The sequence below is a fragment of the Drosophila serrata genome, unplaced genomic scaffold (assembly GCF_035046125.1).
Source record: "Drosophila serrata isolate PLE 108 unplaced genomic scaffold, ASM3504612v1 contig_272, whole genome shotgun sequence".
Lineage (NCBI taxonomy): Eukaryota > Metazoa > Arthropoda > Insecta > Diptera > Drosophilidae > Drosophila > Drosophila serrata.
This window is the reverse complement of record NW_028257170.1, coordinates 9,902,240-9,916,341: the sequence shown is the minus strand read 5'-3', so window position 1 is coordinate 9,916,341 and position 14,102 is coordinate 9,902,240. Positions and strand designations below refer to the sequence as shown.

Here is a 14,102-nt window from a genome sequence, read left to right as displayed (position 1 = left end):
TGTATAAATTATGAACTTTATGATCGGCAAAAGAAGAAGAAGCCAAATATTTCAACATGACTTAAATGTACGGGCCGAGAGTCGGGAAAATTTATGTGTAGATACATTTTGGCCAGACGCTAGATACACAAAATGAAACGCACGGCCAGCGGCCAAATGACACAGGCTAATTACAGGTAAGAAATAAGGAAAAATAAAGAAGAAAGAAAAGCTAAGAGAGCGAGGTGCTTTTTTCGTGCGTTTTTTCTTTTGAGTTTATTTTCACAGGGTGGACCATCCCCCCCAACATACATACATACATAGGTGGCGTGAAAATGCGTTCACACAGAGGGAAAATCAAAGAATGTTCCACACAACTGAGCAATTAACACAACACAACGCGCCGGGCGCGTGAAAAGCCACTCGAAAGTGGAAGGAGGTGGGAAATTGCTCCGCGGAAAAGCCACTCGATTAAACGAACACCAAACGAGCACCGCCGAAAAGACCCGATCGCTGCCGAAGGGAGCCGAGGAAATCGTTGAAATAGACGAATTCACCAGCGACCAGCGACCAAATCAACGAAATACTCTTTATTCGAACGACAACGGGATCTCTTGTTCAGTAGATCACCAGCCTTACTCCGACGTTTATTACGAATTTTCTCGGTGACTCGGTGACAACTACAAAACTGCGTGCGGTGCTGTAGAGATTTTCGCTTGAGAGGAAAATAATCACAATTAAGTTTTGAATCGCGACTCACGCGAACCGATCGATCGCATAATACTCACATCCAATTTGGAGAAAACCCCCCATCTCTGAGTCTCTGAAAATCTGACCTAGCAACATGTCGTCATCGCAGGCTGTCCGCTCCTCGAAATACTCCTACCGGGCCACGTCCACGGGACCCGGTGCCGCCGATGTCAACATCGAATACATCCAGGATCTGAGCTCGCTCTCCCGCTTGGAGGTAAGGGATCGTCATCAGCGAGAGATCCCCCTGAAGATCCTCCGATCTCTGCCAGGAGAACCAAATAATGCGTGTGCACCGAAATTTCTATTAAATCTATGAGAATTCTTCTCTCGCCTTTCGCGGTATCTGTGTGTAGAAAATATACAGAAATACAAGAAAAAACAAAGTAAAAAACCCGAAAAATTCATCTACACTCTATATATCAAATGCACATATATACGGTAGATATATATTCGTGTGCTAAGTTCTCGCCGCGTTCTTGTGTGTGGAAATATAGAATATTTTCGGTGAAGCAAAATTCTAGATGTCTATATGTATCTATACGTGCCAGTATATACATATGCATTGCTAAAAATTATGTAATGGCCACCGCCGAGAGATATATACATACCTATATGCGAAAAATAAATCGAAGAAAAAGAAATGTGTGAAGAAACCAATGCTGTGCTAATAGTGCCATAATTTCAAAATATTTTTAATAATCATAATTAATCCGTGAAAGATCTTTCTGAATAAAATGTATCCACCATTTTCTTGCAGGACAAGATCCGTTTGCTCCAAGATGATCTTGAAGTTGAACGTGAATTGCGTCAAAGGGTGAGTAATGTTAATAATTATAATATATCTTTCTTATTTCATATTATTATGTTAAGATGCGAGTTTCTAAGTAATAAAATTAAATATCTATAGAAATAGAGTCATATTTTAAATATATATCAATAGTTGTAGATTTTTTCAGTTTCTGAGGTAGATAAAGTTGTTGGTTTCAATTGTAGGCTAGATTTGACCCGCTTCCACCTGCTCGAAGGCGGGTTAAGAGCATTCCCCAATGCGAAAAGGCGCCAGGAAAAAGCGAATTTCACTTTTGTCGCCTCGCAAATGTCACCCTAAAAACAGCAAAAATATGTGGAAAAGCAAAAGCAAATTAAAATCAAAATAGACAGGCAAACCGATAGAAAACGCAGCAAACAAATGTAAATGCAAATTGCGGCTAGAAAGCTAGAAAGCAAAGCGTCTAAGAATAAACTACCCTTCGCAGAGTTCCCGAAAGTGTGAAAGTAAATGATAATGATGTGCATTGAACTTCAATCGCTTGATAAATGATTTTCCCTCTGACTTTTCCGCCGCTTTCCTTTTTGGCTTTGCAAAGTCAAAGAGAGAGAGAGCGGAAAAGTGCACTTCATTCAGCGCGGCGCTCCTGTTTGGCATTACAAATTTAGAAAATGCGGCCCCAGATCTCGGATTCGGAATCGGAATCGCAATGGGAATGGCAGGGGCTGGCCAAGAATGTGTGCTTTATATTTTGTTGGAAATAACTTTAATTACTTTCGCCTTATACACACACACCCCACACCGCAGCAGCATATCACACCGACGCACACTCACATAATATGGAACAAAATGGCTAAAATTAGCGCACGACATTCAATACACAGAAGCGAATGATTAACTTGAAAACAACAAAAATATGAACAGCCAACAGCCAGCAGTCAGCGGCCAACAGCCCAACGGCCGCGAGAAGAAAATAAGAAAATAAAGTGGCCAAAAAGCCATCAACATCATCTGTTTCTCTTTCTAGCCATGAGAAATATCTTCTGAGCAAATCCTCTCTGAAAATCCGCTCGGAAAATCTCTTGCCTGTGACTGTGTGTTTGTGGGAAAATTAAATAATTTTCATGCACATTAAAAGTTTTCACACCGCCGCTGGCAGATTTTCGTATCCAAATCACACAGCTATATGCATAAGGCGGGGGCACAAAAAAAACATGTATCTACAAGATACATATGGCGCAAATGGATTTACGGCCCGTTCTTACGTGGCCTTTGTGGCGAACTCTCCGTTATGCCAAATGAACAAACACATGCTCCCCTAGGTATTATCATAAACATTAATGTTCAAACACATATATAGAGAGGGGATCCCAGAGGATCCCAAAGATTAAAGCCAGGAAAATGAACAAAAGTTCCTCAGGCATTTAAGTTGGAAATTCACATTTTAAAAAGCCCAAGCAACTAGCACAAAGTTCTCGTAAAACCTATTTTAATTACAATTCGCACAAAAATTGGCCCAAAACGAGGTCGACATTCGGCGAAATGCAAATGTTTAGATTCCGAGAGACTGAACGGACACAAAAAATGTTTCTATTCAGGCGAAAAATGCCTTCGAAAGATGTGCCTTTTTGGAAATGCAAACCGCCCGCCTCCACAAAAGATATATACGAGAGATCGCAGATGCAATCGGACTATATGGATACACCTCGGAGGAGGAGGAGGATTTCTTGGCATGATGCCATTGTTATTTTAGGTGTTGCATGTGCATAATTATTTTTGACTGATTAATGTGATTTATAATTTTTATTATGGACCGTTTGAGTTTGCGGTACATATTTATAGGTATTTTCGATTATGAAATTTCAAAGTCTATTTCAAACGACACATATATAGAACGTAGATTATGAAATAAGATTCAAACTGAGAGGAAAATAACATAATTAAAAGATATTTAGGTTTATTACAAGCTTTAAACTAATCATGGTTTTCTTATAACCCTTTCAGATCGAGCGCGAGAAAGCCGATCTCAGCGTTCAGGTCATTCAGATGTCCGAGCGTCTCGAGGAGGCCGAGGGTGGTGCTGAACATCAAGTAAGTCTCATATATATTCCTCAGATATCTGAACTATAAACTAACTATATAATTCACAAGTTTGAAGCCAACCGCAAGCGTGACGCTGAGCTGCTGAAGCTGCGCAAGCTGCTGGAGGATGTTCATCTTGAATCGGAGGAGACCGCCACGCTTTTGAAGAAAAAGCACAACGAAATTATCACGGATTTCCAGGAGCAGGTTGAAATCCTAACGAAAAACAAGGCTAGGTAGGATTTTCAAACTTCATAAAGCGTAAAACATTTTCATCCTGTGCTGTTCCATCCACCCCGCAAACACATTTCCACATAACGATGATCGATTGGCGTCAGCTGGCGGACATTTCAATGTCTCTAGATCTAGAACTAGATCTAGATCAAGATTGAGATCTCGTGCAGTAAGACAACAATGCCACCGCTAACCTTGTGCTGCCCCGCTGACCCACAAAACAAAACAAAAAAGAAACACAAACCAAAATCGAAACAGATCATAAACAATTCATCAAAATGCCATGACATGCGAAATGGCCAAAAAGAAAACATAAAGTTGCACGGCTTGCAAGTTCTATTGACACAAATGCGGGTCCGAAGAATCGAGAAAACTTTCGGTTGCCGAGTCGGCCGCCTCTCATATTTCCAAATCGAATCGGCCGATTTCCAAAAATAAATTGCAAAGAATTCTTCATATTCATCTGCGCTCCTCCGCAGAATGTGGAAATCGGTATGCGATTCAAGGCTAAGAGCTTTAATCACCGAGCAAATGGATTTTCCAAGTACTAAACTGATAATGCAAGTGATTATCGAGGGCCTTGAGGGCCCACAGTCCAGTTTCTTGGCTGTATCTTTGGGATACCCCACCTTTCGGTGTTCCGTAGGTGCGCCCGAGTTTGCGCACTTCCGTTTTAGCGACAAAGACAGAACACAAACGGAAGATCAGCCAGCTGTCCCGCTTGCTCGGGGAAAAGCTTTTCGTGAAGAGCTTTGCTGGTGGTGCTTCGTTGGCGAAACTTTCCTCCATATGTTAATTCCCATACGCATACCAACAAAAAGCAAGCGGGCCAAATATTTTCCTTTCCACTGTCTTCTTGCTGTTGTTGTTTTTGTTTTTCCTTCGCTTTTCATTTATTTATAGAAATTTTGAAATTTTCATCTACATTCTTGAGCGGAGAGGCTCTTTGTTGCCGCTCTCGCTCGCCCGTTCGCACCAACGCCCAACCCAAATATGTCTTTGATTGAATCATATACAAAACTGTGTTGATTGTTTTTGTTGCTGTCCCGCTCCGTCGCACCGTGTATTATGGAAATTCGATACGTTTTCTGGCTCTTCATCTAGCGGGTGGGAAAGGTCGGCTGCACCGATCCACGGATCGCCGCCGATCGTGCCCAGCGGCAGGTGGAAAGTCTGGCGAAATGCCTCGAATTGCATATGAAAAATGAATAAATTCGATCAATGATCAGAACTACATGTAACGGGAATTTATTTGATTTTTGTTCCTATTATTATATTTTTTATATATGTCCATTTTTGTCTTTAATAGATCTTTTCGATCTTTGCTAATAATGTTTTGAAGGATTTTTGTAATCTTAAATCTGAAATATGAAAAATACCAAAGCATATATGTATCGAAAACATTTTCAAAATATTGTTTCTTGCCAATATGTATCCAAAATATCAATTCTAATATTAATTAACATTGATAAGATCTTCCTATGCAAAACGATTTCATATGGTGTATATATGTATATTTATTCCACCGATAACATAATTTTGTTTTTTAAATTTTTTATTCGATAATGAGTTATTTAAAAATTCAATGCTTCCTAAAAATCGATAGAGAGAACAAAACAATTTGTATGATAACATAATCGATTTAATCACAAAAACGTAGTGATGAAAAATATAGAAATGAACGATTGTATTTTATTATGACTTTCAAATAACAAAAAATCAAATAAATACCCTCGTCATGTCCTAATTATTCCGTGTGATCAGCATGCCTAATTATACATATTTGCAAAACCAATTCTCATAAGCTTGCTTCCAGGCATACCAAAACATGATCTTAACCCTTGGACTGTCAAGCTTTCGACCGCTGATCGATAAGACTGTCGGAGGATGATCGATAACTAACCGATAACCAATCATCGCCCGATAAAGTCTCGATCCTTGGCCGAAAGTTCGCAGATCCGACCCAGCTTGCTAGCGATTCACAGCCCGGCCGATCTCTCTCACAAAACCATGCCTAAGTATCGGGAACGTGATCAAAGACCCACCAAGACTAAACCGGAACACCTATTAAACAAATTGCAGAGCCGAGAAGGACAAGGCCAAGTTCCAGGCTGAAGTCTACGAGCTGCTCTCCCAGATCGAGTCCTACAACAAGGAGAAGATCGTGTCGGAGAAGCACATCTCCAAGCTGGAGATCTCGATCTCCGAGCTGAATGTGAAGATCGAGGAGCTCAACCGCACGGTGATCGACATCACCTCGCACAAGTCCCGCCTCTCGCAGGAGAACATTGAGCTGATCAAGGACGTCCAAGATCTGAAGGTCCAGCTCGACACGGTCTCGTTCTCCAAGAGCCAGGTGATCTCCCAGCTGGAGGACGCCCGCCGCCGCTTGGAGGATGAGGACCGTCGTCGCTCGCTGCTCGAATCCTCTCTGCATCAGGTTGAGATCGAATTGGACTCGATTCGTAGTCAACTCGAGGAGGAGTCGGAGGCCCGCATCGACTTGGAACGTCAGTTGGTCAAGGCCAATGCCGATGCCGCCTCCTGGCAGAACAAGTACAGTGCCGAGGTGGCTGCCCGCGCCGAAGAGGTTGAGGACATCCGCCGCAAGTACCAGGTCCGCATCACCGAGCTCGAGGAGCACATCGAGTCGCTCATCGTCAAGGTCAACAACCTGGAGAAGACCAAGACCCGTCTGGCCAGCGAAGTGGAGGTGCTCATCATTGACCTGGAGAAGTCGAACAACAGCTGCCGCGAGCTGACCAAGTCGGTCAACACTCTGGAGAAGCACAACGTTGAGCTGAAGAGCCGCCTGGACGAGACCATTGTCCTGTACGAGACCAGCCAGCGTGACCTCAAGAACAAGCAGGCCGATCTCGTCCGCACCGTGCACGAACTGGACAAGGTCAAGGACTCCAACAACCAGTTGGCCCGCGAGAACAAGAAGCTGGGAGGTGGGTTCTCTTATCTCTTATCTATTTGTAAATTGTATATTAACTATGTGATCTTTTTAGATGATCTGCATGACGCCAAGGGCGCCATCAACGAACTGAACCGTCGCCTGCACGAGCTGGAGCTGGAGCTGCGTCGTCTGGAGAACGAGCGCGATGAGCTGACCGCCGCCTACAAGGAGGCTGAGGCTGTAAGTAGCCAAAAATAACTTAAAATTCTAGACATATTACTTAGTTATTATTTAATGTGTATTATAGGGCCGCAAGGCTGAGGAGCAGCGTGGTCAGCGTCTGGCCGCTGACTTCAACCAGTACCGCCACGACGCCGAGCGTCGCCTGGCCGAGAAGGATGAGGAGATCGAGGCTATCCGGTAAGTTATTACTTAAGTTAAGAATATAATCCAAGATATCGATGATCCGTTGAAACCCCCTTTGGAAGTGGCCCCCGCCTCTGGCACTCAACTGACAGCGACAACAGACGAAGGTCGATCGCTGGGTTGTTGTTTCCTTTGCCAAAGCGGAAGCACCCCACACAAAAACAAAAAACCAAAACACACTGCAAGGCCTCCTCTTTGGGGTATTAGGGGGGGAAAACAATCGATTCATTTTCGATCGATCTTCACTGCCAACACAATTGATAGCGAACTGACCCATTTAGCAATTAGCATTCAGTTCGAGTTCTTTATTCGCGCAAAAAGCAACGGCATTAGTTTTCTATTCAGGAGCCAGGCTATATCTAATCCTATATCCACGATCCCACGCCCAAGCTGCTCAGGCTTCCATCGAGAAGTGAGTTTCGTTTAGTAGAAATTCCCTATAATATATGGAAAATATATATCAAAACCCTTTCGAAAAACCCCTGCAGAAAATTGCGCAGTTGCTGCGATTACACAATCAGAGTGTGGGTTCATTGAGGAAAATCGAAAGAATCCATTGAGAAAACTTTCGATTTGAAGAAGAGCATCTTCTCCAGCAAGAGGTATGTTGAAAGAGTCAACATCACTCCAGTTGGTGATCAGTTTTTGGCTGTGATTAAAGATATTTGATATCAGGTGAAGATTCATTTTGTCGGTGATCTTGAGATGAGAGTGTCTTTTGAGAGATATTTTGCTGTTAGAAGTCATAAGCTAGTCTTAACTTCTTTTGAAGAGTTGTTACCTTCATTTTAATGATATTGTGAAATAATTATGGTTTACTAACCAACAATGCCATGAAGATTTGTGAAACATTAATCTTAAGATGAAAGACTTTACCTTGAACGGGTACGAGAACTAGTATCTATAAATATTTATGAAATGAACTTATCATTTAACTATTTTTAAATCAGAATCCACAAATACCAACTGTTTTTAACAGTATTAAAGCTTCCCAGGTAGTACTTTTTGGCATACTTTAATAAAACCAGTTATCATTAGTCTTCAGTTCAAGTGGAAATGAATTCTTATTTCCTCTCGATTTCGATAGCTTTTCCTAGATATTCATGGCTATTGCATAAAATTTGTGGCTATTATGACATTGTCTATAAGATCGCTGCCAAAATGAATCAATCATAGTACAGCCCACCATTGACTGATGATGATGATGATAATGGCGATGTTATTGTCGTCATTATGCTCATACCTTGCCCGATGCCAACAGCTGAACGAACGAAATGCAATCTTTTTATAGATTTCGACAAATTTGAAAATTTATTTGCAAAGCAGCAGCCAGATCTGCCAACTGAGAAGGGAGGAAGACCGACCAAGAGCCGAGAGGAAACCCCAAAAAAGAGAACCTATTGAAGAGGCGAGGCGAACCCCAAGCGACAAGGCGACAAAAGCGGCGACAATTGTAGCTTTAATTAGAGTACTCTCTAGGCGCACACACACATTACCTTTACCTGTACCTGTACCCTTCCCTTCCCCCTTAAACCATGTCTCTGGCCCTGCAACAGCGGCCCTCCCGCTTCCGGCGCCATGCAAACACCTATGAGGACAACTATGGCTACACCATGAACTTCTATCAGCCAATGCTGGACTACCTGGACGCCAAGGCCAAGGGTCTGGAGGTGAAGAAACCCCACCTGCCCTGGGTGAGCGAGCGGGGGCTGAAGCAGTATCGTCCCTCGAACGCGGTGCGACAGTACAACGCCGACGAGATCGTCCGGCTCTCGCGCACCTGCGCCGCGCGGGCCGACGAGATTCTGCTCAGCTTTCGCGCCCAGAAGCGATCGCCGTTCAGTGTGCAGAAGCTCGTCGACGCAACACGAGTCGCGAAGCACCTTGAACCGGACACAGTTGTCGAGAGATCGCGCCAGCGCCGCCGCCGCCGCCAGGAGGAGCTCGAGGATTTGATCAAACGCGACACGCAGAAGATACTGCAGCGTATCCGTAAGATAGAGTTGGACAACGAGATCGACCAAATGTCGGACGACTTTAAGCGCCAGCTACGCGGCAAGTCCGCCAGCGCCATTGCCCAGGCCCTGCTCTCGGAGTCGGAGCGGAACATCAAGACCGCCAAGAAGGAGGAGGAGGACTTCATGGCCCAGACTCTGGTCCGATCCAGCCGTGCCGTTTCCCGTGCCCGCTCCAGGTCATCGTCGCCCTACGGCGATGGCCAGTTGCGCGCCCACACGCTCCACATTGAGCTGATGGACGACCGGCTGGTGGACAAGCTGGACCATCGTGTCTCCTCCTCGCTGCACAACGTCAAGCGGCAGCTATCCTCGCTCAACCAGAAGACCGTCGAGTTCTACGCGGACAGCAGGTGCGGTATTGAGGATAAGTGCTGGATCTGCCGTAAGGTCCTGCGCACCCATCCCAAGCTCAAGGACTACAGCTATGTGTATTGGAAGCACTAGTGTCCTCCTGGCTGGGTGGTTTCCTTCCTCCCTAAAGTCCCCAAGTCCAATTCCTATTCCCTTTCGCTTTCATCCTCATTCGAAGTTTTAAATGCTACACACAAAAAGAAAGGTATTTTTAAATATTTTTTTGAATGACAAAAATATATATCATAAAGTGTGGAAATTATAATTTTTGGTATCAGTTTTGCAGAGTGAAGAATTTGATCTTTAAAGGTATTTCACAGATGTTTTAAAGATCCCAAAAATGTAATATAAATAATGTTCTATAGTAGCAGGTTGACTCAAAGAAACATCGAAAGTATATCTCAAAATATTATCTAAAAGATAGTTAGATGGATAGATAGTCCTTGTCAGTCTAAATTATCAAGGATTATTCATATACATATATACATATAAATTATTTTAAATTAGGTTTTTAAAAAGCAGGAAAAATAGTCAACAATTACTTTTGAAACCCTTAGGAAGACTTCTTTATATACATATATATTTTTTGTGAAACAAAACAAAGTGTTTCTGAGTTATTTAAATACCTCTTGATTGGGTTACTTTTTAACAGAGAGTAGAAAAAAGTTTAAACATATGTGAAAGCGTGTTAGTTTTGAAATCTGTTTCATTTTGAACATGTTGTCACAAAGTTGTTTCTTCTTTTTAGCCCCAAATAAAAATTCAGGGAAATTGTAATAAATGCGAACATTTTTGCCAGAGCATCGCAGAATCCTCTTAATTTTTCCCTCAAAAAAGAGCAATCCCCTGTCCCCACTGCGAATCTCTATTTGTCTATTTCTCGTTTCTTGTCTGGCACAAAATGTATTTTCGTTTCTAGAGTTTTCTCATTTTGCGGTCTTTGGTTCGTACACTTTGTTGGGCCTTCTTTTTCCCCATTGTGTCTGTTGTGCAGTCTTCTGTGAATTATTTATACAGAATTATGCACAGCATATTTGTGCATGGTTAATTGCTAAAAATCGCCAGCAATTTGATCATTAATAACCAACAATGTCAGGGAAATGTTGACCAAGTTGGGCTTTGAACAGAACAGAAGATCTTAGGGGTTATTCAAATAAATTTAATTATTTATATGAGAAAGGGAATATTATAAATTATTTTATTGGTTTTCACGTATTTTGTTCTGTATAGAGTTTCCCTAAATCTTTTTCTATAACATTCACTTAGATTATAGTTAATCCAACCCCAAATTTGAAGGATTTCAAACCGCAACACTACGATCATATTTCCCACCCACACCTTCAGGTATTTCTCTCGAGGCTGTCTGCTCGATTTGCGCGTAGATGGTCCGACGACCAACTATTGTTGCGGATTTGTCCTTCAAATTCGACAAGAGATTTATTTTATTTTCAAACCCAAGAAAACTGATGCGCATGACAGCAAAAACAATCACGAAAAAAAAGACAGCAAAATAAACCCAGCAAATATATTTTTGCGTAAACATTGAAAACAATGGCAGGGAAAAATTAAAATCTAAATGGGAATACTTAAGTTTTTCTAGCTAAGACACACAGACAAGGCAAATACCTTGGCAAGGCGACAGCAATGAGCACACGATTTTAAGATTAAGTAACCAAGACACTTGGTCCTCCTTATAGAATAACAAAAAACATATCAGAGTATTCAACTGAACAGAAAGATCATCGGGAAGAAGAATTTCTGGTAGATGATAGTTGTGCTTTTATGATATAATTTAGAGATACTCTGCTTCTCAGCACCCTAATTTCTATCAAGTTAATAACTTTCCCTTTTTTTAAGGTTAATTATTTGTATATCATTTCAGGAGATAGAAGACATTATTTACGTAGTAAACTAAGCCTTAAGATAAGTGGGAATTTTTAGAACATTCATATATCAAATCTCATAAATATAACCTTACTTATATATAGATTTTAAATATTGTAAAGATATTGCTCTTCAGCCTTGCATTTTCTACCTTTCTCAAGCAAAACAGACTACTAATTAGTTAGTCATTGTTAGAGTCTATTTAGAAAGTGATTCAGGTAGAGTATTCAGAAATGCAGACATTACTCAAATTTAGTTGGCAAGACGAGTGCACCTACGCCCAAGAATAGACCCATGATGCACTTACCCCAAAAAAAAGAACCAACAAACATACTCAGGGGAGAAGGAACTACTTAGCAAATACTTTGGCATGTTAGCCCCAAGCTATTTGTGACAAGTTCGATGTCTTTATCATGCGTAAAAATACACCGAAATTCGCGAATGCAAATGCAGTGGCGGGTGAAACAATGAAGCATTTTTGACAATGCCAGAGCACCACCTGAGCGAGTGCTGAGTGGTGCGAAAAATGCAGTTTTGTGGGTCAGGCATTGGGGCCAAAAATAGAGCCAGCAAAGCGAAACCTCAGAGGGTCATCGACGTCGGTGTCACCGCTTTTCTAGGGGCTACTACTTCCAAAGGGGGATCGATCTCTCGATATCGATTTATCCAATATCTATTCCATATTTGCTATAATGCCGGACATTTCCATACTGCAGCAAGCAGACCTCCATCGAGATCGAGCAGCTCAATGCCCGCGTCATCGAGGCGGAGACCCGGCTGAAGACCGAGGTGACCCGCATCAAGAAGAAGCTGCAGATCCAGATCACCGAGCTGGAGATGTCCCTGGATGTGGCCAACAAGACCAACATCGATCTGCAGAAGGTGATCAAGAAGCAGTCGCTGCAGCTGACCGAGCTCCAGGCCCACTACGAGGATGTGCAGCGCCAGCTGCAGGCCACCCTTGACCAGTACGGCATTGCCCAGCGCCGCCTGGCCGGACTCAACGGTGAGCTGGAGGAGGTCCGCTCCCACCTGGACAGCGCCAACCGTGCCAAGCGCACCGTCGAGCTGCAGTACGAGGAGGCCACCACTCGCATCAACGAGCTGACCACTGCCAATGTCAACCTGGTGTCCATCAAGTCCAAGCTGGAGCAGGAGCTGTCCGTCGTTGCCTCCGACTACGAGGAGGTGTCCAAGGAGCTGCGCATTAGCGACGAGCGTTACCAGAAGGTCACCGTGGAGCTGAAGCACGTCGTCGAGCAGGTGCATGAGGAGCAGGAGCGTATCGTGAAGCTGGAGACCATCAAGAAGTCCTTGGAAGTCGAAGTCAAGGTACTGGGTCGAAGAATACCTTATACTGCTTTCTTTTCATTATGGATTTAATATTATTTGTTCTCTGTTTAATCCCAAATCCTCATCTAGAACTTGTCCATCCGCTTGGAGGAGGTCGAGCTGAACGCCGTCGCCGGCAGCAAGCGCATCATCAGCAAGCTGGAGGCCCGCATCCGCGACTTGGAGCTGGAGCTGGAGGAGGAGAAGCGCCGCCACGCCGAGACCATCAAGATCCTGCGCAAGAAGGAGCGCACCGTCAAGGAGGTGATAGTGCAGTGCGAGGAGGACCAGAAGAACCTCATCCTGCTGCAGGACGCTCTGGACAAGTCCACTGCCAAGATCAACATCTACCGCCGCCAGCTGTGCGAGCAGGAGGGCGTCTCCCAGCAGACCACCACCCGTGTCCGCCGCTTCCAGCGGGAGCTTGAGGCTGCCGAGGACCGTGCCGATGTGGCCGAGTCCAACTTGAACCTGATCCGCGCCAAGCACCGCACGTTCGTCACCACCTCGACGGTGCCCGGATCCCAGGTGTACATCCAGGAGACCACAAGGACGATCACCGAATAGAGTGCCCCAACATCAGCGCCAGCACCCGAACCGAGATCATTTCATTGTCGATCTGGAGAGCGACGAGACCGAGACAGAGATCGAGATCGAGATCGAGAATTGCGTGAGAAAGTTTTTATAATTTAAATTTTTTTGTCACACCCCCCCAAACGCCGGATGGAGCGCGACCAAGAACCCAGTGGACACCGGTGGGAGGCGGGGCTCGTATAGGCTACACACTATAAATACATAACACTACACATCCTATCTATATAATAATAATACTATTTTGAAGTTCATGTAATTTAATTAAAATAATGAACCTGAAAACCTAAAAACAAAAATAAAAACAAATCAACGAAAACTTGGCAGAGTTTTGGTAGCGATAGAGACAAACCAAACACCATATACCATATACCATATACTATATACCATTATATATTATATACTATATACTATATACTGTACGTAGAGATGAGAGAAAGAGAGTTGGCTGAACAATAACGTTCGATTGGATCCAATCTGAATCGGAGCAATCGTCACCATGAGCAAAAACCCACTAAGCACGCCACAGCAGCATCGAGTTAACCGAGTTACAACCGCTTCTACTATTTGTTTTTAGTTCACTTTATGTTTAGTAGGTAAATTTCTGTGTGCTCGTAACGAATTTGAATTTTACATTAAATCAACATCAACAAAACTGAGCAAATTTCACATTTTTTACTTTGTATCTTGCAATAAAAACGAAATTCTATACATAATAATAACACATAAGAAATGCAAAGTGAAAATCAATTGAACTAAGTGGGTTTTAGTATTGAGAAAA

At 43.1% G+C, this 14,102-nt stretch overlaps 1 protein-coding gene across 2 annotated transcripts; it reads left to right on the top strand.

The window, feature by feature from the left end:
* Nucleotides 1-267: 267 nt before the first annotated feature.
* Nucleotides 268-14,054, top strand: Prm (Paramyosin). 2 transcript variants are annotated; one of them, XM_020960876.2, is made up of 9 exons: nt 268-946; nt 1,490-1,546; nt 3,506-3,592; nt 3,653-3,819; nt 5,900-6,771; nt 6,832-6,959; nt 7,027-7,139; nt 12,115-12,730; nt 12,821-14,054. In XM_020960876.2, the coding sequence occupies exons 1-9, from the start codon at nt 824-826 to the stop codon at nt 13,295-13,297; spliced, it is 2,640 nt and encodes an 879-aa protein (XP_020816535.2). In that variant the 5' UTR covers nt 268-823; the 3' UTR covers nt 13,298-14,054. The 2 variants fall into 2 exon arrangements, with proteins under 2 accessions (XP_020816535.2, XP_020816536.1); XM_020960877.2 differs by lacking the exons at nt 268-946; nt 1,490-1,546; nt 3,506-3,592; ... (2 more) ...; nt 6,832-6,959; nt 7,027-7,139 and adding exons at nt 7,421-7,557; nt 7,634-7,747; nt 8,437-9,513.
* The last annotated feature ends 48 nt before the right edge of the window (nt 14,055-14,102 follow it).

What these genes read in the sequence shown, in the direction of transcription:
- Prm (XM_020960876.2), top strand. Translation starts at nt 824, where the DNA reads ATGTCGTCATCGCAGGCTGTCCGCTCCTCGAAATACTCCTACCGGGCC. An exon ending in AGGGTGGTGCTGAACATCAA is followed by an intron (nt 3,593 to 3,652) that starts GTAAGTCTCATA and finishes ATAATTCACAAG; the next exon opens with TTTGAAGCCAACCGCAAGCG. An exon ending in CGAGAACAAGAAGCTGGGAG is followed by an intron (nt 6,772 to 6,831) that starts GTGGGTTCTCTT and finishes TGATCTTTTTAG; the next exon opens with ATGATCTGCATGACGCCAAG.